This window comes from Aphidius gifuensis, linkage group LG3 (genome assembly GCF_014905175.1).
Source record: "Aphidius gifuensis isolate YNYX2018 linkage group LG3, ASM1490517v1, whole genome shotgun sequence".
In the NCBI taxonomy this organism is placed as follows: domain Eukaryota; kingdom Metazoa; phylum Arthropoda; class Insecta; order Hymenoptera; family Braconidae; genus Aphidius; species Aphidius gifuensis.
Genome location: NC_057790.1, coordinates 26816174 through 26838836, shown reverse-complemented (window position 1 = coordinate 26838836; position 22663 = coordinate 26816174). Strand labels below are relative to the sequence as shown.

Here is a 22663-nt window from a genome sequence, read left to right as displayed (position 1 = left end):
TTATTATAAAAATGCAGGAACGTAAATTTGTGTAATAAAAAAAAGTAAAAAATATAAAATAATTTTTATTATTTATTTATAATTATAAGTAGATATTTATTATAAATTGACAAATTTTTTTTTTTTTTCTAAATAATTTATTTTTACATCAAGCAATAATCATAATTTATTATTAATTACAATTTTTTATATACTTTTATTTTATGTATTTAAAAAAACCAAGATACCTTATTTACTTTTTTTTTTTTTTTTTCATTTTAATACTCATTTTTCAAATATTTCTTCTTATTCTTATTTTATTATATTTTATCTGCTGTGTTTTATCATTCACATTTAAATATAAAACTAATACCTACGATATTCCGGGAACCTCTATTCTATCAAGAAAATTATAAAGAGAAAAAAAAAAAAAAAATTCAATATCAAGCCTCACTTCGTACAAGTGGTACAAGCTGAACACTTTGATAATAAATTAAAAGCCAAAATATCTCCAAAAAAAGGCAAAAATGTTTATAAAAAATTTTGTATTGTTAATAATAACAACATTAATTAACCATCATGTTATTTGTGATCCATTAAAGTTAGTATATCACTAAATTTACATATATTTATTCTCACGAATATTATAATTACATTATTCTGTTATCAAGCGCCCAACTATGTGCTGATTTTATTATGAATCATTCACCTTATTTTAAAGCATTCATATCAAATCATATAATTTATATTTCAATATACTTAGTTTCTTATCAACAGGATTGATTTATATAATTTACAACATGATTATACTGAGGAAAAATTGATTAAATATGATGAAGGTTTTGGAACGTACCCCGGGCTTCCGAGTGATTTTTGGAACGTACCCCTATACCACCCTATATACCACTATATACACGCTACATATACATACACGTACATACACATGTTGTAAGGTATGCATGCATATGTATGTAAATAGATAGATTGTAGCGATTAACTTCGGGAACCAACTATTTACATAACAAGTTGATTAGATTAAATAACATTTTATTAGATACGTGCATCGAAAAAACAAGGTTTGTTATAAGCATAAGTTGTTCAATTAATTAATTAAATAATTTCCATTAAATTTTTCAAAGTTATTAAAGATTATGATCATTGATTTTTTTTTTCTATATTTTTCAATACAATTAAATTAGATAACCTCAAAATATGGAGACTTATAAACAACGTGAGATGAATGCAAAGGCTGATTTAAATCTGGTGGTTAAAAAGTTTGAAAAAAAAGCTTCAAATGTGCAGAAAAAAGTAAGTTTTGGAATATATATATATATTATATCAAAAGAATTATTATATGTTAATTAATTACAGAATTTTTAGCTTCTTTATTATTTATTTAAATTACATATAATAAATTTATTTTCTTATAGATGACCTCAGCCCCAAGCAGACCAGTTCGACATAATGTAATAAAAAAAATGATTGGAGATATTAAAAGATTTGTTGATGATCCCAAGATGAATCTCTTATCGAGAAGAAAAAAATTAAAAGCACACTATAAAAAGGTTATGCTTAAGTGGTATATACCAATATTTTGGAAAGAACCACGACTCGAAACAATTAGTAAGAAAATAACAAACTAATTTTTGATGATAAAAATAAAATTCTTTATCATCATCATCATCATCATTATATTATTATTATAAATACTAAGATTAACATGTAATTAATTTCTTTTTCAGTATGCAGAAATAAAGAACTTGTTCTTTCATGCTTTACAGAATATAGTTTACCGTGTTGGTCATTAAATAAGAATGATGATGAAAGACTAAATGATCTAAAATATGTCATTGAATTCTGTGGTTACAATTTAACAAGCCTAAATGTAGACAAACATCCTTTTTCTACAGTAATGCCGTTGATTAATAACAACTGTCCAGGTCTTAAGGAACTTGTCGTAGAATTTAAAGAAATAAAAGATGAGGATTTTGAAAATGTTTTTTCTAATATGCCTAAACTTGAAAAGCTAGAGGTTACATGGAAGTGTAAAAATTCAGCTCTACCAATGACTTTGGTCAAGTCATTAGAACAAGTTGGTGGAACCTTGAAACAGTTATATCTTTCATGTAGATCAGAGGATGAGGTTTTCTTACCAGATTCATTGGCTTCGGTAAGTTCAACAAATTTTTAACAATAATAATTATTATACATGTATGTGTAGAATAAAAACATTTAATTTTTAATGAATTATTTATTTTTCAGGTATTCACTCGATTCATCGCTTTAGAACGTTTATATGTCAATGGTTTTCAATTGAGTCAACCAATAATCCAGTCGATAGGTGAAATAAAAAATTTAACTTCTTTCAAATTACTCCCACTTCGTGATCATCCAATGATTAATAAAAAAATCAGTATGTCTCCAATTGGGAATTTGATAAATCTTGAATCATTAGATATTTGTTGGGATTGTGGTGATGCAGATGAATTATTGATTAATCTCGGTGATAACGCTAAACAATTACAAAAATTAGATATGCTTGTTACAAATTTAACAGATAATGGTATGATCGCCGTTAAAAAAATGAGTCAATTGCGATGGCTCACTCTTGGTAAACGTTTAGATACATTGAAAAAGACAAATAATTTTATCACTGATAAATCAATTGAATGTTTATTTAATGAAAAATTGCGGTATTTAAATTTATCAAATTGCACCGAAATTTCTAATAGATCAGTGATTAAAGCTTTTGAAAATTTACCAGATTTATCATGTTTATGCGTTAAAAATACAAATGTTACTATTAAAGTTGTCGAAGAATTATCCAAACTAACAAAGCTTCGTAAGCAAAAACTACATGTATATGTTTCTTTTAAAGATTGTAATGGTATTTTCAAGTCATTAATTGAATCACATAATGTTGAATTAATATCTACAGAATAATCAATTAATTATATCCTAGACAATTACTCAAGTCATAAAACCACTTTATTTTTGTTTGTTAAAAAAAATTTATGGTGTTTTTCTCATTATAATATAAGAAAAAATTAATATTTAATTAAGTTCAATAGTTTAATATCACGATTGTATTAGTTCCTATAAAATAGCTATACAATTAAAACTGTAATAATAATTTAATAAAAAATGATAAATAATGTTCTGCATTTAATATTTACTTGGGACTAATGGATTCGGTCGTTATTCAGTGTCACAAAAATCATTCTTACAACCTTCAATAAGATAATTTTTCATATACCATCTTGTCCATACTGGTTGTTGATTCATCATGTTGTGCTAACGTCTCTATTTTTCTTGATGGTGACACAAGAAGACTATAAATCATTTAAATTTATAATAATTTCAAATACACAAAAAAATTAAAAATTCTTCTTTGCTTTTATTTCAAAAAAAATAATTTAAAATTAATTAATTTCTATTAATAATAATATTATATATGTATATATATATATTATTATATTATATAATTATTATTATAATTAAATTAACTACATTTTTTCTCGATTACAAATGAATCCCTGACGTTAGAAGAAATATTAAAAAAAAAAAAAACAAGTAAGATTATTTTAAAAAATTTAAAAGCTTATTTACAGCATGATTTTGACAAAAAATTACTCATTATAAACTGTCACAGTAATTAAAATTGAATTAAAATTTTGCTACGATGTTGTGGTAGATGTAAAATTTAAATGATGAAACATCTCCAATGATTTTTGATTGAAGAATAATAATACTCTAACACCTCGGACGATGACGTCTTAATCTGTCGAAATAAAATCGACATAACATTATTTTTTTCTACTAAAAACATGAATTTAAATTAATTAAAATCATACCCTATTATCCATGATTGTAAATGTTGGTAAAATAATTTTTTTTAATGAGCAAAAACTCAGCTGTAAGCCACTAACCCTAAGCATTTAGTTGTGTAAAATTTCGAAAAATATTTCCACATGCCTTAAAATTAACATCATTTTTATCATTTTCAATAACGTCATCATTATCTATAGTCTTCTTGACTAATTTTATAATAGGTTGTTTTTCAAAATAAAAAAAAACTGGAATTCATATAAGTTATTGTTTGATTAAAAATAATTTTTTTTTTTAAATTATTTTTTTTTATCATTATCAGTGATTAATTTTAGTATTAAATTTAATCAAATATCATATTCAACATTATATCAAATATTATTAATCAAAATTAAAATTAATTTTCAAATAGAAAAATTTAATTTCAAAATTATTTAAATTTTTAAAACCATGCACCAGAATTATATCGACCAAAAATTTAATTTTTTAATTAATTTCAAATAGAACTTCATTTATTTAAAAAAATAATAAATAAATTATTTAAAATTGTAAATAAAAACAAATTTAAAATAGTCATCTACTTTCTATTGGAAAAATAAGGTCAAGCCAAGTAAAAGAAGAAAAAAAAAAAAATTCATTTCTCTCGAGTTGATAGAAAAGTTGTTAGCGAGGATGATTTACCTTATTTTTTAAATACTAGTAGATTACAAAATAGACTACCAATTAAAATGAAAAAAAATATAAATTATAATTTTTTTAGTTCAAATATCTTGACCTATTGATAATATGCATTAAAAAATTCTGCAAATAATTTCTATACTTAATTTTAAAAACACATTGAAAAAATAAATTATAATATAAAATTAGATTGTTAAATTCAAATTAACTTTATGTTATAAAATTTAAAAAAAAATCCAATATCACGCCATTCTATTTTCAGAATTTTTATTTAGAATATAATATATTTTTTTTATTTCGACATCTTTTATCACATCCATTTTGGTTATTTTCAAACAGTAAAAAATAGCCAATTTAAGCTCCGAAGAATTGATTAAAATATATTATTGTATATTATCATTTTCATTATTTTTTAATAAAAAAATGTTATTGTTATTATTTGATTTAAAATTAATTGAATTGATAAAGTAGAATGTTGCTTTGTTGGACGTTGAGAATGTTGACTTGATAACTGGCACAGTAGATCAGACTGTATCAGACTTTATCAAATATCAACATTCAACAGGTATCACAACATAACACACTGCAGAGAATATAAATATTTAATATAATTAAGATTAAGTTAATTATTAATTATTATTAAACTGTAAAATATAAATTGACAGGTGAGTGATATTATATTAATATACCTATACAATTATTATCATGTATCAATCAAAATATTTAGATATTAATATTTAAACTGAAAATAACCTTTAATTCAAGACAAGATGAAATTGGAGAAATATCTCGAAGACTTTTCATCCTTAAAGGATTTGTGGGAGGAAACAAATCCTCTTTTTTTTTCTGAGCTGAAAAAATATTCGAGAAACAACACAAATATTAAAAAAAGTAAGTTTCTTAAACAAAATAATAATAATAATATTTATAATGATAATAATAATAATTATTATTTCAGTGTGCCTAAATAAAAGTTTTATTGATTCATCTCTCAAAGACTACACTTTCGATTCAGCCATTGAAGATACTGATCAATTAATATTTAATATAGATTTTGCTGGTCGCTACATACAATATTTAAATCTGGAAAATAATAATTCTAGTCTAATCATGTTTCTAGTCAATGAATTATGCCCAAATCTCATCCATCTCAAAGTCAATTTTTCAGGAAGGATAGAACGTGGAGACTGTCATAAAGTTTTTTCTAAAATGAGTAAGCTTCAAAGCTTAGAAATAATCTTTGGCACAATAAATGATGGTATACCAATAACATTAGTAAATTCAATCAGAGATGTTTTTCCTCAATTGGAAAATTTTCACTTGATACTTAATAACGAAGAGGAACATTTTCTACCTGATTCATTTACTACCGTAAGTTAAAAAAAAAAAAATAATAATACAAAATTTAATTTTTAACCTTTTTTTTCTTATTTTTCAGGTGTTTCCTAGCCTTGGACAATCTGGGTCACTACAACATTTAAAAATTAAAAATTTTAATTTGTCAGATGAACTTGTGAAAATAGTTTCAGCACTAAATTTATCTACACTCGATCTTGATCTTGGCAAAGAAACCAATTTTGTTGATCTTGAATTTATGGAAAAACTAACAACGTTGTCTCTTTCTAATGGAATTAATGATAATTTTCTTCAAAATATAATTGCTAAAGCCGAAAATTTATCTGAATTAAAAATTGGTGCTTCGAAAATTAGTAATAATGGAGTTTGTGATATAGGGCAATTACAACACTTGACTGATTTAATTTTAGCCATTCCCGATGGTTTTGAAAACATCTCCTTGACAGATGAGTCTATTAGTGAATTTTGTAAACTTGAAAAACTCCGTTATTTAAGCATTTGCAATTTCAAAAACATTACTAATGAATGTGTTAAAGATATAATTCAAGAGCTCAAGAATTTAGAATTGTTAGTTACTGGCAATACTAATGTAAATAGTGAGTTAGCAGATGTTTTACAAGGTGCAGAGCTAGAACGAAGAGCTAAAAAACTGTTAGTCTCTGTCACTTGTAACATTACACAATCTTTTCAACAATTAAACGACAAAAATATATTTTTCGAATATTATTCAACAACCGAATAATTTTTCATTTGTTATCATCAACTTTTAAATTTAAAAATTAAATAAAAATAAGCGTTTGAATTGTTATTATAAATTTATTTATTTTTTTTCTTCAAAACAGCAGATTCACAGGTAATCACGTACGCAGAAGCCTGTGCAAACCTATTCAAAACGCTTCCTTTATTTATTAAAAAAGCGACTATCCCACACTCCAGTTTGCTCCAGTTTTTTGATACAATGTACGTGTGTTGTGTGTGCAACAAATCAGTTTATAAAATAAAGTACTTTAATATCAATAAAATTTGTTGAAATAAATTAAAATTAATATTTTTCTTTGAAAATTAAAATGCAGTCCACATTTATTGTAATTATTTTGTTTTTTGTGCATATGTACAAATGAAATTCGATAAAATAAGAATAACAGTATTTTTCTATTCAAATTGTTTCCCGCTAAATTTCAATTACCCGCCAATCGGTAAAAAAGAAAACATTTTATCACTCAGAAAAAAATGGCTACATGACTACAGTGGGCCGTTGCCACGGTTACCCTTACCACTTGTCTTGTTTACATTGAATTGCTTACATTATAATTTATAGTACTTGTATTATAAATAGTAAATTTACCTGACATACTATATTACTATTGACACCAATACCATAAAAGTAATAATTTATTAAATTATTATTTATAAAATAATGGACATCAGGCTAACTGGTTTAAATTTTAATAACAATGATGATGAAGATCGTCTACCTGATACACTACCAGGTGATGAAACACAATCACAGCCATTATCATCATCACCACTAAATAAAATATCAAAAGGCACATGGGGTATACTTATACCATGTTGTCAAAGGCAACTTGATGAACATCATAACAACAATCGAAAGCCACTTAAAATATGTTGTAAGTTTGATCTTTTTATTTTATTTTATTCTATTCCATTTAAAAATTAAAAATACGAATAAATTTGTCTGTTGTTTTTTTTTTTTTTTTTGTTAATTATATAAATGATAATAATAATTATAAATTTTATGGTTTATTATTAAGGTTTGACGAAAAATGAATATAAAGCTGGACGATTGGAACATGTGGATATACAATTTAATAAAGACAATACAGATTCAAAAAGATTACTTCAAACAAGTAAAACACAATTTATAATTAAACGTGAAAGAGTAACAAATTATGAAACAGCCGATTATGAAGGTGATTTTGTTGCTGTTATTCATGACAAAAGTACAAATGGTACATTTATTAATAATTCAAAACTAAAAAATAAAAAAGGCATACTCCATCATAATGATACAATAAGTATTGCTAAATCTGGTTATGAAGGTAATTTTTATAATTAAATTAATTATCTATTTATTGTATAGTAATATTGATTAATAATTTATTTGTTTCTTTATATTTTCAACAGTCTTCCAGTACGTGCAAACAAAAAATTTAGTTGAGATTCCATCAGAGTTGGCTAAAAATTACGTGGCTTTGAGACTTTTAGGACATGGTATTTGTGGACCAGTCAAATTAATTTATTCAAAAACTGATTATTGTCCATTGGCATTAAAATGTATTAAAAAAAATAGCTTTTATAAGATGGCTCATCAAAATAGTTTTATGAGTGAAGCTGATATATTAAAAGGATTGAAACATCCAAATGTGATTCAAATGGTACATGCAATAAATACACCATCTAATATTTTTATCATGCTTGAATACATGCAAGGTGGTGAATTACATGATAGAATTAAAAAAAATGTTGGTTTATCAGAAAAATTAACAAAATTTTATTTCTATCAAATTGCAACTGCTGTTGAGTATCTTCATGGCAAAGGAATAACACATCGTGATCTTAAACCAGAAAATATATTATTACTAGATAACGATGAATATACACTTGTTAAAGTAACTGATCTTGCTTTCTCAAAACTGGTTGATCATAAAATAATGATTAAGAAATTTAATGGAACATCATATTATGTTGCACCAGAAATATTTAGAAGCATAGAAAAAGGACAGTATACGAGCCGATTCGATGTATGGAGTTTGGGTGTTATGTTGTATGTTAAGGCTGTCTACCATTTTAAAGAGGAAATAAAGATCGAAAACATATGATTTTGAAGATAATGTATCTACTAAGCCAAAGACGTTATAAAAGCGTTAATCCAAAAGATCGTTACTCAGCTCCACACGTTCTTGCAAGTTCATGGCTGGATGATAAAGAACTAATGATAACAGTTTCAAAAACTTTAAAACCATATATTATTAGTGAAATTAAAAGTCTAAGTTTTGATAGAGGAATTGGTAGCAAATGAAATTTCAACATTTACAATAATACATTTGACAATAAACAATAATAATTTTGGATTTATCAGTTTATACAAAATTTTAATAATAATATAAACAACACCCAGAGCACAAAAATAACATGATAAAAAAAATAAATAAACAATAACAAGTTAAAAATAATATAAAAACAGCAGAAATTTTGTTGAATATTTTATTGATTTTTGCACAACAAAAATAAAATGATGAATCATTTTTTTATAAATCATTTTATGATTGTATTATAAATATAAGTGCCATGTTGAGATAAATTTTGCAAAAACAAAACTAAAAAAAATGTTAATAATTTAAGTATCAATTCAGTTAAAGTGAAAATGTATTTTTGGTTTATTTTGTAATCTTTGTAATTATGATTGATTAATATAAATTAAATAATAATAAAATAACTAAATTGTCATGTTAAATAAAGAAAAATCATTCAGTGTACATTGATTGATTTTTTCTTTTGAATTTTTTTGTATTTGGTTCCATTTGATTTGGCAAATTAATTGGTTCAATATTTGACTTGTTTTTATTATCTTGTTTATCGTCTATTACTGACACATCAATTGTAAAACTCATCTCGTTAATTGAAGCATCATCATCATGGTTTTCTCGTGGATAAATAGTATCTTGATTATTTATTAATTATATATTTATACAAGTTGTGAATCCTGATGAGTACTGTGTTCGTCAATACTTCGACCTTGTAACAGCATTAAAAATACTGATGGATTATCAATTCCTAATTTATCACATAATTCAATCATTTGTTTGTTGATACAAAATGATAGTTGTCTCTTTTTTTGAGGTAATGCTGGATCAAATGTTGGTGCTGTTCTAACAAAATTATTGAGTATTTTCAAAGAGTTATTTAATTTCAATAAAACTGATTTTTTTTCTGCCTCAGTTGGTTTAAAATTCCATCTACTCTGGTCACCACCACCCTGACCTGGCATATAATGAACTTGATTTTTAACATTTAATAAATGATTTGTTAAATAAAGTATTGTTGATAAAATGAGATAAAGTTATAATTTATGAAATAAGTTTATAAAAAAAAGTAGTAAGTAATTTGTTGAAATAAATTAAAATAAATATTTTTCTTTGAAAATTAAAATGCAGTCAACATTTATAGTAATTATTTTGTTTTTTGTGCATATGTACAAATGAAATTAGATAAAATAAGAATAAAAGTATTTTTCTATTCAAATTATTTCCCGCTAAATTTCAATTACCCGCCAATCGGTAAAAAAGAAAACATTTTATCACTCAGAAAAAAATTGCTACATGACTACAGTGGGGCCGTTGCCACGGTTACGACTTGACTTGTTTACATTGAATTGCTTACATTACCTGACATACTATTGACACCGATACCATAAAAGTAATAAATTTATTAAATTATTATTTATAAAATAATGGAAACCAGGCTAACTGATTTAAATTCTAATAACAATGATCGTACACTACTACCAGGTAATGAATTACAATCACAGTCATCATCATCATCATCACCAAATGAAATTTCAAAAGACACATGGGGTATACTATCACCATGTTGGCAAAGGCAACTTGATGAATGTTGTAAGTTTCATCTTTTTATTTTAATTTTATTCGATTTAAAAATTAAAAATACAAATAAATTTGTTTGTTGTTTTTTTTTTGTTAATTATATAAATAAATAATTATTATTATAAATTATATTGCTTATTATTTAGGTCTCATTAAAAATGAATATACAGCTGGACGATTTCAACATTTGGATATAGAATTTAATGAAAAAAACACAGATTCAAAAAGATTACTTCAAACAAGTAAAACACAATTTATAATTAAACGTGAAAGAGTAACAAATTATAAAACAGCTGATTATGAAGGTGATTTTGTTGTTTTTATTTATGACAAAAGTATGAATGGTACATATATTAATAAAAAAAAACTAAAAAATAATAAAGGCATACTACTTCATAATGATACAATAAGTATTGCTAGCCCGAATTATAAAGGTAACTTTTATAATTAAACTAATTATCTATTTATTGTATAATAATATTGATTAGTGATTGTATTTGTTTTTTTTTTTTGTACTTTCAACAGTCTTCGAGTACCTGCAATCAACAAATCCAGTCGATATTCCATCAGAGTTGGCCAAAAATTACGTGGCTTTGAGAATTTTAGGATATGGTGTTTGTGGACCAGTTACATTAATTTATTCAAAAACTGATTATTGTCCATTGGCATTTAAATATATAAGAAAAAATGGCTTAGATGAGACAGCTTATCAAGAAATTTTTATGAATGAAGTTAATATGTTAAAAGGATTAAAACATCCAAATGTTAATCAAATGGTACATGCAATAAATACACCATCTTATATTTTTGTCATGCTTGAATACATGCAAGGTGGTAAATTGCTTGATAGAATTATAAAACATGATGGTTTATCAGAAAATTTAACAAAATTTTATTTCTATCAAATTGTAACTGCTGTTGAGTATCTTCATGACAAAGGAATAATACATCGTGATCTTAAACCAGAAAATATATTATTATTAGATAACGATGAATATACACTTGTTAAATTAACTGATCTTGCTTTCTCAAAACTGATTGATTGTGAAGCAACGATTAAGAAATTTGATGGTATGTCATATTATGATGCACCAGAAATATTTAGGAGCGAAAGAAAACAACAGTATACAAGTCAAGTAGATGTATGGAGTTTGGGTGTTATATTGTATCGTATGTTAAGTAACCGTCTACCATTTACAAAAAGAGGAAATAAAAATCTTTCAGATATTATTAGGGAAGGTACTTATGATTATATACCAGATACATTTAAAAATGTATCTGTAGAAGCCAAAAATTCGATTGATAAAATGCTAACGGTCAATCCAAACGATCGTTACACAGCTCCAAGAGTTCTTGCAAGTTCATGGCTGGATGATACAGAACTAATGGAAAAAATTTTACAAATTTTAAAACCGCATATTAATATTGATAATAATGATAATGATAAAATTAAAAGTCAAAATTTTGATAGAGGAATTGGTAGCAAATGAAACGTCAACGTTTACAATAAGTAATACATTTGATAATATAAAACAATAATTTTGGATTTATCAGTTGATACAAAAGTTTAATAATAATATTAGGTATTTTTTGTTTATTTCGTAATCTTTATAATTATAATTGATTAATATAAATTAAATAATAATAAAATAAATAAATTTTCATGTTAAATAAAGAAAAAATATTCAGTGTACATTGATTGATTTTTTCTTTTGAATTTTTTTGTATTTGGTTCCATTTGATTTGGCAAATTAATTTGTTCAATATTTGACTCGTTTTTATTATTTTGTTCATCAGCTATTAGCCTATTACTGGCCTATCAATTGTAAAACTCGTCTCCTTGATTAAAATTGTTTATAATAATAATTAAACTTCAGATACTCTGGTCACCACCACCCTGACCTGGCATATAATGAACTTGATTTTAAACATTTAATAAATGATTTGTTAAATAAATTATTGTTAATGAAATGAGATAAAGTTATAATTTATGAATTGAGTTTATAAAAAAAGTACTTTAATATCAATAAAATTTGTTGGAATAAATTCAAATAAATATTTTTCTTTGAAAATTGAAATTAGATAAATAAGAGTAAAAGTATTTTTCTATTCGAATTATTTCCCGCCAAGTTTTGATTACCCGCCAATCGCTAAAAAAGAAAACATTTTATCCCTCAGAAAAAAATGGCTACATGACTACAGTGGGCCGTTGCCACGGTTACCACTTGACTTGTTTACATTGAATTGTATGTACATTATTTACCATTATTTACCTGACATACTATTGACACCGATACCATAAAAGTAATAAATTTATTAAATTATTATTTATAAAATAATGGACACTAGGTTAACTGGTTTAAATTCTAATAAGAATGATGATGAAGATCGTCTACCTGATACACAACTACCAGGTGATGAATCACAATCACAGTCATCATCATCAACACCAAATAAAAGTTCATTTGACACATGGGCCTTCCTTATTCCATGTCAAAGCCAACTTGATCAACATGATCCATATCATAACAATAATCGAAAGCCACTTGATATATTTTGTAAGTTTCATCTTTTTATTTTATTTTATTCCATTTAAAAATTAAAAATATCAATAAATTTGTTCGTTTTTTTTTTTTTTTTTTTTTTTTAATTACTTATAAAAATAATAATAATAATTATAAATTGTATGGTTTATTATTAAGGTCTCATTAAAAATGAATATACAGCTGGACGATTGGAACATGTGGATATACAATTTAATGAAGAAAACACAGATTTAAAAAGATTACTTCAAACAAGTAAAACACAATTTATAATTAAACGTGAAAGAGTAACAAATTATAAAACAGCTGATTATGAAGGTGATTTTGTTGTTTTTATTTATGACAAAAGTATGAATGGTACATATATTAATAAAAAAAAACTAAAAAATAATAAAGGCATACTACTTCATAATGATACAATAAGTATTGCTAGCCCGAATTATAAAGGTAACTTTTATAATTAAACTAATTATCTATTTATTGTTTAATAATATTGATTAATGATTTTATTTGTTTTTTTTTTGTATTTTTAACAGTCTTCGAGTACCTGCAATCAACAAAATTAGTTGATATGCCACCAGAGTTGGCTAAAAATTACGTGGCTTTGAGAGTTTTAGGATATGGTATTTATGGACCAGTTACATTAATATATTCAAAAACTGATTATTGTCCATTGGCATTAAAATGTTCAAGAACAAATAGCATAGATGAGAGAGCTTATCAAGATAATTTTATGAATGAAGTTGATATATTAAAAGGATTAAAACATCCAAATGTTATTAAAATAGTACATGAAATAAATACAGAATCTGAAATTTGTATCATGCTTGAGTTCATGCAAGGTGGTAAATTATTTGATAGAATTACCAAAAATGGTGGTTTATCAGAAAAACTAACGAAATTTTATTTCTATCAAATTGCAACTGCTGTTGAGTATCTTCATGACAAAGGAATAACACATCGTCATCTTAAACTAGAAAATATATTATTATTAGATAATGATGAATATACACTTGTCAAATTAACTGATTTTGGTTTCTCAGAACGGATTAATCATGAAGTAAAGATTAAGAAATTTCATAGTACATCATATTATGATGCACCAGAAATATTGAAAAACGAAGAAAAAACACAGTATACAAGTCAAGTAGATGTATGGAGTTTGGGTGTTATGTTGTATGTTATGTTGAGTGGCTGTCTACCATTTACAAAAAGAGGAAATAAAGATCTTTTGGATGTGATTAGAGAAGGCACATATGATTTTACACCAGATATATTTAAAAATATATCTGTAGAAGCCAAAAATTTGATTGATAAGATGCTAACGGTCAATCCAAACGATCGTTACACAGCTCCAAGAGTTCTTGCAAGTTCATGGCTGGATGATACAGAACTAATGGAAAAAATTTCACAAACTTTAAAACCGCATATTAATATTGATAATAATGATAATGATAAAATTAAAAGTCAAAATTTTGATAGAGGAATTGGTAGCAAATGAAACGTCAACGTTTACAATAAGTAATACATTTGATAATAAAAAACAATAATTTTGGATTTATCAGTTGATACAAAATTTTAATAATAATACTATGTGTTTTTTGTTTATCTCGTAATCTTTATAATTATAATTGATTAATATAAATTAAATAATAATAAAATAAATAAGTTGTCATGTTCAATAAAGAAAAAATATTAATTTACTTTTTTTTTCTAAAAATTTTTTTTCACCTGTGACTAAGATCAATGATAAAATTATCAGTTTTATTATTATCTTTAGCAATACCACTTAGCAACATTTTAATTTTAATTGTAATTTTTTTTTTTAATTACATTATAAGTTCAACAATTGAAATTAATAGGAAAAAAATAAATAAAGACAGTCATCTACTTTCCATTTATTTTGACTCATCAATAATATAAAATTAATCAATTAACTTTTTTCTTTAAATTAAATAAAAAACAACGTTCATATTAAAAAATAATAAATTAATTTTTATTACGTTTGAATTGTTATTATAAATTTATTTATTTTTTTTTTTTAGCACAGTAATCACGTGCGCGGAAGCCTGCGCGAACCTATTCAAAAAAACGCTTCTCTTGTTTATTAAAAAAACAATAATAATAAAAAATAAAAAAAAACCGGGAAGATATAGATAATTAATAGTTTAATATATTGTTTTATCTAAACTAACTGTTGTTTTATTATTAAATTAAAAAATTCAAATAGTTTTATCAATAAAACGATAAAGTTTAATTTTGAAAATATTTTTTTTAACCTCAAATAATATTGCACATGAAATCTTTATTGTTTACCGCCAATTTTGGTAGATTATTATTTAAAAAATTAACAAACAATGTTAAAATTAAAAATATAAATTACAGTGTTAATTCAATTGACAATAATAAAAAAATCATGAAAGTCTTAAATGTTGCTGAGAAAAATGATGCAGCTAAAAATATATCTGGACTTTTGAGTCGAGGAAATAGTCAAAGAGTAAGTAAATTTTTAAATTAATCATTAAAATATAAATAAAAAAAAAAACATAAAATTAATGACAATAATTAATTTACAATACAGAGAGAAGGTTTTTCAAAGTTCAATAAAATATATGAATTTGACATGAGACTATGGAATCAAAATGTCAAAATGACAATGACATCAGTATCTGGACATTTGTTAACTTATGAATTCAATGGTGCTTATAGAAAATGGACTGGCTGTCATCCATTGGCTTTATTTGATGCTCCAGTAACAAAATCATGTCCAGAAAATTTTACAAAAATAAAACGTACATTAGAACGTGAAATACGTCAATGTGATGCATTAATAATATGGACAGATTGTGATAGAGAAGGTGAAAATATTGGCTTTGAAATAATAAATGTTTGTCAAGCTGTCAAAAGAAATATTAAAGTATACAGAGCTAAATTTTCTGAAATAACAAATGCATCAATAACAAGAGCAATACAAACACTTGATGAACCACAAAAAAATATCAGTGATGCTGTTGATGTTAGAAGTGAACTTGATCTACGAATTGGTGCTGCATTTACTAGATTTCAAACTTTACGTTTACAAAAAGTATTTCCTCAAAAATTATCTGACATGTTAATTAGTTATGGTAGCTGTCAATTTCCAACTCTTGGTTTTGTTGTTGAAAGATACTTGGCAATTGAAAGATTTAAACCTGAGCCATACTGGAAAATTAAAGTATCAGATAATTATGACAATATTAATGTTGAATTTCGTTGGTCACGTGTACGTTTATTTGAAAAATTACCATGTCAAATATACTATGACATTGTCAATGAAAAAAAAGATGCAATTATTGAAAAAGTAATAAGTAAACCAAAAAGTAAATGGCGTCCATTACCACTTGATACAATTGAATTAGAAAAACAAGGCTCAAAAAAATTACGTATGAATGCCAAAGAAACTATGAAAATTGCTGAAAAATTATATACACAAGGTTTAATTAGTTATCCACGTACTGAGACAAATATATTTCCACGTGAATTTAATTTACAAACACTTGTACAACAACAAATAGAACATCAAACATGGGGTAATTATGCACAACGTGTACTTCAAGATGGTATAACACCACGTGCTGGTAAAAAAAGTGATCAAGCACATCCTCCAATACATCCAACAAAATTTACAAATAATTTACAAGGTAATGAAGCTAAAGTATATGAATTTGTTGTACGTCATTTTTTAGCTTGTGTATCAAAAAATGCTGAGGGTTATGAAACAACAGTTGATATTGATATTGCTGGTGAAAAATTTACAACAAATGGTTTACAAATAATTGCTAAAAATTATTTAGAAGTTTATATTTATGAAAAATGGAATGCCAAAGAGATTCATATTTATGAAGAGGGTAAATCATTTAAACCAACAAGCATAGAAATGGTTGAAGAACAAACATCAGCACCAAATTTATTAACAGAAGCTGATTTAATATCATTGATGGATAAACATGGTATTGGTACTGATGCAACACATGCTGAACACATTGAAACAATTAAATCACGTCAATATGTTGGTTTAAAAAATAATATTTATTTTATGCCTGGTAAATTGGGTATTGGTCTTGTCATGGGTTATGACAATATGGGTTTTCAAATGAGCAAACCAAATTTACGTGCTGAACTTGAAAATGATCTTAAATTAATTTGTCAAGGACAAAAAAATCCAGCAGATGTATTAACAACACAAATTAATAATTATCGTGAAGTATTTAGAGTTGCATTAGAACGTGCTAATTTAATTGATGAAGCATTGGCTGAATATTTAGATGAAAGACCAACTGGTGATGGTAATATTGAAATGATAACACCTACTGAAGAAGTACCAATATTTAAATGTCCAAAATGTGGACAAAATATGGTACTACGTGAACGTAAAGATAGTGGAAAAAAATATATTGCTTGTATGGGTTTTCCAGATTGTAAAAATTCAATATGGTTTCAAGATACAATAAATGACATTGAAATATTACAAGAAACATGTGATAAATGTACTGGTAATCCGAAAAAATTAAAATTTAAAATACGACCAGGTGCTATACCAATGTATGGTAATTGTTATGAGACTTGTATTGGTGGTTGTGATGATATGTTTAATCAAATAATGAGTATTAAAAATGAATCTGTTAAAAAAACAAATGGTACACAAGATAGTGGTTATTCAAGTGCTCCACATAATACAACAGTTGCATCACAATCACAACATCAAACAACAACAACAACAACTAATCGTGCTGCTCGTGGTGGTGGTGGTGCTGCTGCTGCTGTTCGTGGTGGTGGTGGTGCTGCTGCTGCTGTTCGTGGTGGTGGGGCTGGTACGACTAATAGAAATAATACAAGAACCCAAAATTTTCCTTCATCACGTCCAACAAACAATCACAATAACAAACGAACAAGTGATGAATGGGGTCCAAGTGATACTAGTATGTTTAATGAATCAAAAAGACCTAAAATTAGTAATCAATCAACATGGTCATCGTCATCATCATCATCATCATTAGTTAATAGTAATAATAGTAATACAAATCAAGACAATATATTATGTAATTGTCATGAGCCAGCAATTAAATTAACAGTTAGAAAAGAGGGACCAAATACAGGTAGACAATTTTTTAAATGTTCAAAAACAAGTTCAGCCTGTGATTTTTTTCTTTGGGATGATGCTGAGCCATCTGATAATAATCGTAATAGTCAAAGAAATAATACATCATTAAATAGAACAACAACAAGAGTAAATAATAATTCAATAAATGATGATTGGGATGTACCAAGTGGAAATTCATGGAATCAAAATAACAACAACAATAGCAACAATTATAATAATAATAATAGAACAAATACAAATGGTGGTGGTGGTGGTGGTGGTGATGATGCACCATCATGTGTTTGTGGTGAACCAGCTCGTAAATTAACTGTTAGAAAAGATGGACCAAATAAAGGTAGATCATTTTGGGGCTGTCCACAAGGTGTTTCTACAAATTGTAAATTTTTTGTTTGGGCTGATGATAATGATGCTGGTGGTAGTGGAACTGGTGGAGGTGGTGGTGGTGGTTTTAATAATGCTTAGCAAGAGGACGAGGTGGTGCTAGAGGTGGTGGAGCAGCTGGTGGAACAAGAGCTAAAAGAAAATGTGGTATTTGTGGCAATGAAGGCCATACTAAAAAAACATGTCCAGAAAATTCAATGGATTAATTGATAATATATATTTTTTAATAGCCATGTTATGTACAGTTATTTGTTAGATAAATTAACTTTTTTATGTTGTAACTTTTTTTTTTAATGATAATTTATTACGAAGATTATCAATTTCACTCTGTTGTAAATGTACTTCAGCTGTTTTTTCAGTAACCTATTCAAAAAAAAAAAATAGATAAATCAATTGTAAAAATAATATCATAAATGAGAAAAAAAATAGGTGAAAATTTTAATTAATATTAATTAGTAATTTAATTATTTAAACATACTAACCATATCGAGAATTAAATTGTATTTTAATTTTAATAAATTATTTTCTTCTTCTAATTTTTTAATATCTTTTTTTAGTTTTTCATTTTCTTTAAATGTACCAGCTATTTTTCCAGACTCTGAAATTAATTTTTTAAAATTATTAATTAAGTTTTTAATATTATTGGAGTATTTGCTAATTACCTGGAATCCAAATACCACCATCAAATGTTGCTTGTTGATCACCAAGTCGTAAACGTATTTGTCCAATATCAGGACCAAGTTCTTTTTCAATTCTTTTTGGACTTAAATCTTTTGTTGCCAATGATATTGACACTTTTCTTTGTGGTGTTTTTTTTGGTGAAAATTTATTTGCAAATAGTGGCATTATTTATAAAGCTATTTGTCAATATGTCAGTGATAAAAAAAACATAAACAAACATTTGTTGTCATACGACATTGACAGTTGATTTTATTTGTAAACAATAACAAACTGTGGTTACATAAATCATTAAAGAACTGGAGTGAACTGGAGAAAAAAAAATTAATTTTTTAGTTTTAAAAATGAAACAAGCACAGCGCTGTACTCTGCAATGTAAAAATAATTTTTTAAAATATTTTTTAAATGTTATAAATAATTATTAAATCGGTATATAAACAAAATAATTATCGACAAAATATTTTTAAATATTTAATAAACAATGTACATTAATAATTAACTATACATTTGGTTTGTTTTTTTTTTTTTCTGATCAGCTGTTATTTGCCAAAAATGGCTGACATGTTTTTGTTTTGATTCGTTGATTGATCAACAAGCTGCATCAAGCATCAACAAGCTTCAAAATAAAAAAATAAAATTACCAACAAACTCTATTTTACAACAATGAGAAACATTGAGATTAAAGCTGTTTTAAAAAACCGCGAATCAGTTGAGGATAGAGCCAAAAGTCTTTCTGGTTCTGGACCAACAATTATCAAACAATCTGATACATTTTTCGAGGTACCAAAAGGCCGGCTAAAGTTGAGATCATTTGAGGTAATTAAATATAAATAGTAATGATCAAGTATGATGTTTAATAATTTTATTTAATTTTAATTTCAAGGATGGATCTGGTGTGTTGATTTTTTATGAACGACCAGATGTTGAAGGTCCAAAACTAAGTCAATATAACATGGTTAAATTGGAAGATCAAGTGGCATGTGATGGATTGAAGGGCATATTGGGGAAGACAAATGGTATCATTGGTGTTGTTGATAAGATTCGTCATCTTTATATTGTTGGACAATCGAGAATTCACATTGATCAAGTTGATAATCTAGGAAATTTCATGGAAATTGAGGTGACAATTATTAGTCATGATTGTTTTGTTTATTGGATATTTGATACATTATTTACACTTGATATTGTGTTTATTATTCAGGTTGTTTTACAAGACGATGAGGATGTCAAAATTGGTGAAGAAATTTCGAAAAATTTAATGAGTAAATTGGGTATTTGTGATGATGATTTAATTTCAACAGCTTACATTGATTTACTTGCACAAAAAAATTGAAATTTCATGATAATTTTTAATATTAATTATTTAAAAAAACAAAATCATAAATATGAATGATTGAATGTTGGAAAAATAATAATAAATGAATTTATTTTTAATAACAGTTAATAAGTAAATACAAAATGAATAAGAACGAGAAAATAATTTCAAGATTTTATTTGTTAATAACCAATTTATTATTAATATTTTAGAGAGTTGATGTTTTAAAAGATAAGGATGATATATCACGCTTTCTTAATGCTTTATTGAAAAAAATTAAAGTTATTTTGATAACACATTAATAATCGCGTGATATTTGATTTTTTTTTTTTTTTCGAAAAGATGATAAATGTATTTTTCGATTTCGATAGCACGCTAATTATACGTGATGGATTTATTTTTTATATCTTAAAATCAAAGGCAGAGTTTGGAGGATCATACGAGAGCTATTAGTTCTGCTCTATTAATTTTAAAACTGGTTAAAAATCTTGTCATTTTAGTTATATTAAAAACAACGACAAGTTAACAATGAATTTTATAAAATTAAAAATCCTTGTGGGTTTTTTGCTGATGCATTTGATTGATCAGGTGAGTTTAATTTTTATCATTCAAATTTTAAATTATGTTTATTTCGAAATTATAAATTTTATATTATTTTATTTTCATTTTTATAAAACAATATTGTCGTTAGATTTGTTGCGAAACAAACACGTTAGAAGACAAGTATGAAACTGGCAGAGAAATTTTATTGTCAATCACAATCAACCATGATAATATCACCAATTTTTTTGCAAAAATTGATGAAGAATATAATCATTTATCGAATATATTTAATGATCAAAGGGATAAAGGTATTGAAAATTTTATTAAACTATCAAAAGAACAAATTGTTTCGGAAGTAAATATACAAGCACATAATCTCAACAAATTTAGCCTGGATGAACAATCAAAATATGAATATTTCATTCGAACAAATATTCAAGTAAGAATAATTTTTTTTCTTCTTTTAATCTTATTAATTAATTAATTTCTATTAATTTCTAATTCAAGGGAAAAATTTCAACAGTTAATAAAAATTGTTCCGAAAATAATAATTCATTGAATAAAATATTAAGATGTATTGATCAATATCAATACTCCAAAAATAAGTCTAATAAAGTAGACGATAATTACTCAACAATTAAAAATACAATTAACGATTATAATTCAATACTCGTTTCAAGAATAAAAGATGCTGAAAATAAATTTATAGCTGCTAAAAATAAAATAATATCAATTGAAAAAATTAAAAATGATGAATTCATCAAGAGAAAATCAAGCATCAGTATACCATCAACATCATCAACAAATGAGGTAAAAAAAAAAAAATAAATAAATTGTAATAATATACTTCACGATAAAAAATAAATAAATTAAATATTGTTACGTCTTGGTATATTTATAATTAATAATCGATAATAAATAATCATTTAATAAATTCAACGGATGCCGAGCAAGCAATAAAATTTTTCTTTTTTTATTTTTTTATTTTCACACGGAATTAAATTCAAATTTTGCATTTTTATAAAACAATTTATTTTTTTTCTTTTTTTTATACAAATTTTGGTAAGCAGTTTTCAAAGTCACCTCTGCAACGCGAGATGCCACATCCGTTGAAGTTGCTAAATTATTATTTATTAAATGTTTAAACAATTTGAATATGCTGACTACTATGGGAACCATTGTATCTGATTGGTTCAACTATGGTACCACTTTTCATCCCTACTTAATAATTAAATTTTTATGGGAATAATTTTATTTTTAATATTAAGGAGCGTCACTCTTGCGACAACTTTTGTTTGGACAATATCTAAATTAATTCTAAATTTTATATTTTATTACTTAAATATTACAATCAATTGAACTTTTAATTTCCTAATAAATAAAATTTTAAAGTGAATTTAAATTAAATAATCTTTGTGTTTCAATTGTTATTTTTCCGTTTATAAATTGACTGTTCCTAATATTAAAAATATATTGACTGTGACATTTCTCCGGGGTGTTGTTTTCTGTGCTTCGAGTTTATTTTACCGTTTGGATTATTCGAGACTACAAACATCAACAGGCGACCATCCAGATTGACACGCTCTCAACAATT

The 22663-nt window shown here is 25.3% G+C and overlaps 8 protein-coding genes across 8 annotated transcripts; 7 read left to right on the top strand and 1 right to left on the bottom strand.

The window, feature by feature from the left end:
- Positions 1 to 958: 958 nt before the first annotated feature.
- LOC122853381 lies at positions 959 to 3133 on the top strand. Its single transcript, XM_044153818.1, has 5 exons — positions 959 to 1055; positions 1179 to 1287; positions 1410 to 1602; positions 1722 to 2149; positions 2242 to 3133. The coding sequence occupies exons 2-5, from the start codon at positions 1192 to 1194 to the stop codon at positions 2920 to 2922; spliced, it is 1398 nt and encodes a 465-aa protein (XP_044009753.1). The 5' UTR covers positions 959 to 1055; positions 1179 to 1191; the 3' UTR covers positions 2923 to 3133.
- Positions 3134 to 7248: 4115 nt separating this feature from the next.
- LOC122851130 (ovarian-specific serine/threonine-protein kinase Lok-like) lies at positions 7249 to 8884 on the top strand. Its single transcript, XM_044150179.1, has 4 exons — positions 7249 to 7472; positions 7617 to 7904; positions 7990 to 8629; positions 8710 to 8884. Exons 1-4 carry the CDS (start codon positions 7259 to 7261, stop codon positions 8882 to 8884), a joined length of 1317 nt encoding a protein of 438 aa, XP_044006114.1. The 5' UTR covers positions 7249 to 7258.
- A 1381-nt stretch (positions 8885 to 10265) lies between these two features.
- On the top strand, positions 10266 to 12008 carry LOC122851129 (ovarian-specific serine/threonine-protein kinase Lok-like). Its single transcript, XM_044150178.1, has 4 exons — positions 10266 to 10481; positions 10616 to 10903; positions 10995 to 11828; positions 11941 to 12008. Exons 1-4 carry the CDS (start codon positions 10316 to 10318, stop codon positions 12006 to 12008), a joined length of 1356 nt encoding a protein of 451 aa, XP_044006113.1. The 5' UTR covers positions 10266 to 10315.
- A 721-nt stretch (positions 12009 to 12729) lies between these two features.
- Positions 12730 to 13476, top strand: LOC122851128 (ovarian-specific serine/threonine-protein kinase Lok-like). Its single transcript, XM_044150177.1, has 2 exons — positions 12730 to 13027; positions 13172 to 13476. The coding sequence occupies exons 1-2, from the start codon at positions 12808 to 12810 to the stop codon at positions 13474 to 13476; spliced, it is 525 nt and encodes a 174-aa protein (XP_044006112.1). The 5' UTR covers positions 12730 to 12807.
- A 76-nt stretch (positions 13477 to 13552) lies between these two features.
- Positions 13553 to 14514, top strand: LOC122853380 (ovarian-specific serine/threonine-protein kinase Lok-like). The gene has a single exon (XM_044153816.1). The coding sequence runs from the start codon at positions 13584 to 13586 to the stop codon at positions 14511 to 14513; it is 930 nt and encodes a 309-aa protein (XP_044009751.1). The 5' UTR covers positions 13553 to 13583; the 3' UTR covers position 14514.
- Positions 14515 to 15272: 758 nt separating this feature from the next.
- Positions 15273 to 18739, top strand: LOC122853378 (DNA topoisomerase 3-alpha-like). Its single transcript, XM_044153814.1, is given in 4 exon segments — positions 15273 to 15509; positions 15594 to 17799; positions 17860 to 18617; positions 18620 to 18739. Coding segments are annotated over 4 exon segments (3285 nt in total). The 5' UTR covers positions 15273 to 15308.
- Positions 18740 to 18780: 41 nt separating this feature from the next.
- On the bottom strand, positions 18781 to 19506 carry LOC122853379 (protein chibby homolog 1-like). The gene is made up of 3 exons (XM_044153815.1): positions 19196 to 19506; positions 19016 to 19131; positions 18781 to 18896 (listed from the first exon to the last, which is right to left on the bottom strand). Exons 1-3 carry the CDS (start codon positions 19377 to 19379, stop codon positions 18804 to 18806), a joined length of 393 nt encoding a protein of 130 aa, XP_044009750.1. The 5' UTR covers positions 19380 to 19506; the 3' UTR covers positions 18781 to 18803.
- A 33-nt stretch (positions 19507 to 19539) lies between these two features.
- On the top strand, positions 19540 to 20544 carry LOC122851127. Its single transcript, XM_044150176.1, has 4 exons — positions 19540 to 19640; positions 19748 to 20027; positions 20095 to 20331; positions 20413 to 20544. Exons 2-4 carry the CDS (start codon positions 19875 to 19877, stop codon positions 20542 to 20544), a joined length of 522 nt encoding a protein of 173 aa, XP_044006111.1. The 5' UTR covers positions 19540 to 19640; positions 19748 to 19874.
- The last annotated feature ends 2119 nt before the right edge of the window (positions 20545 to 22663 follow it).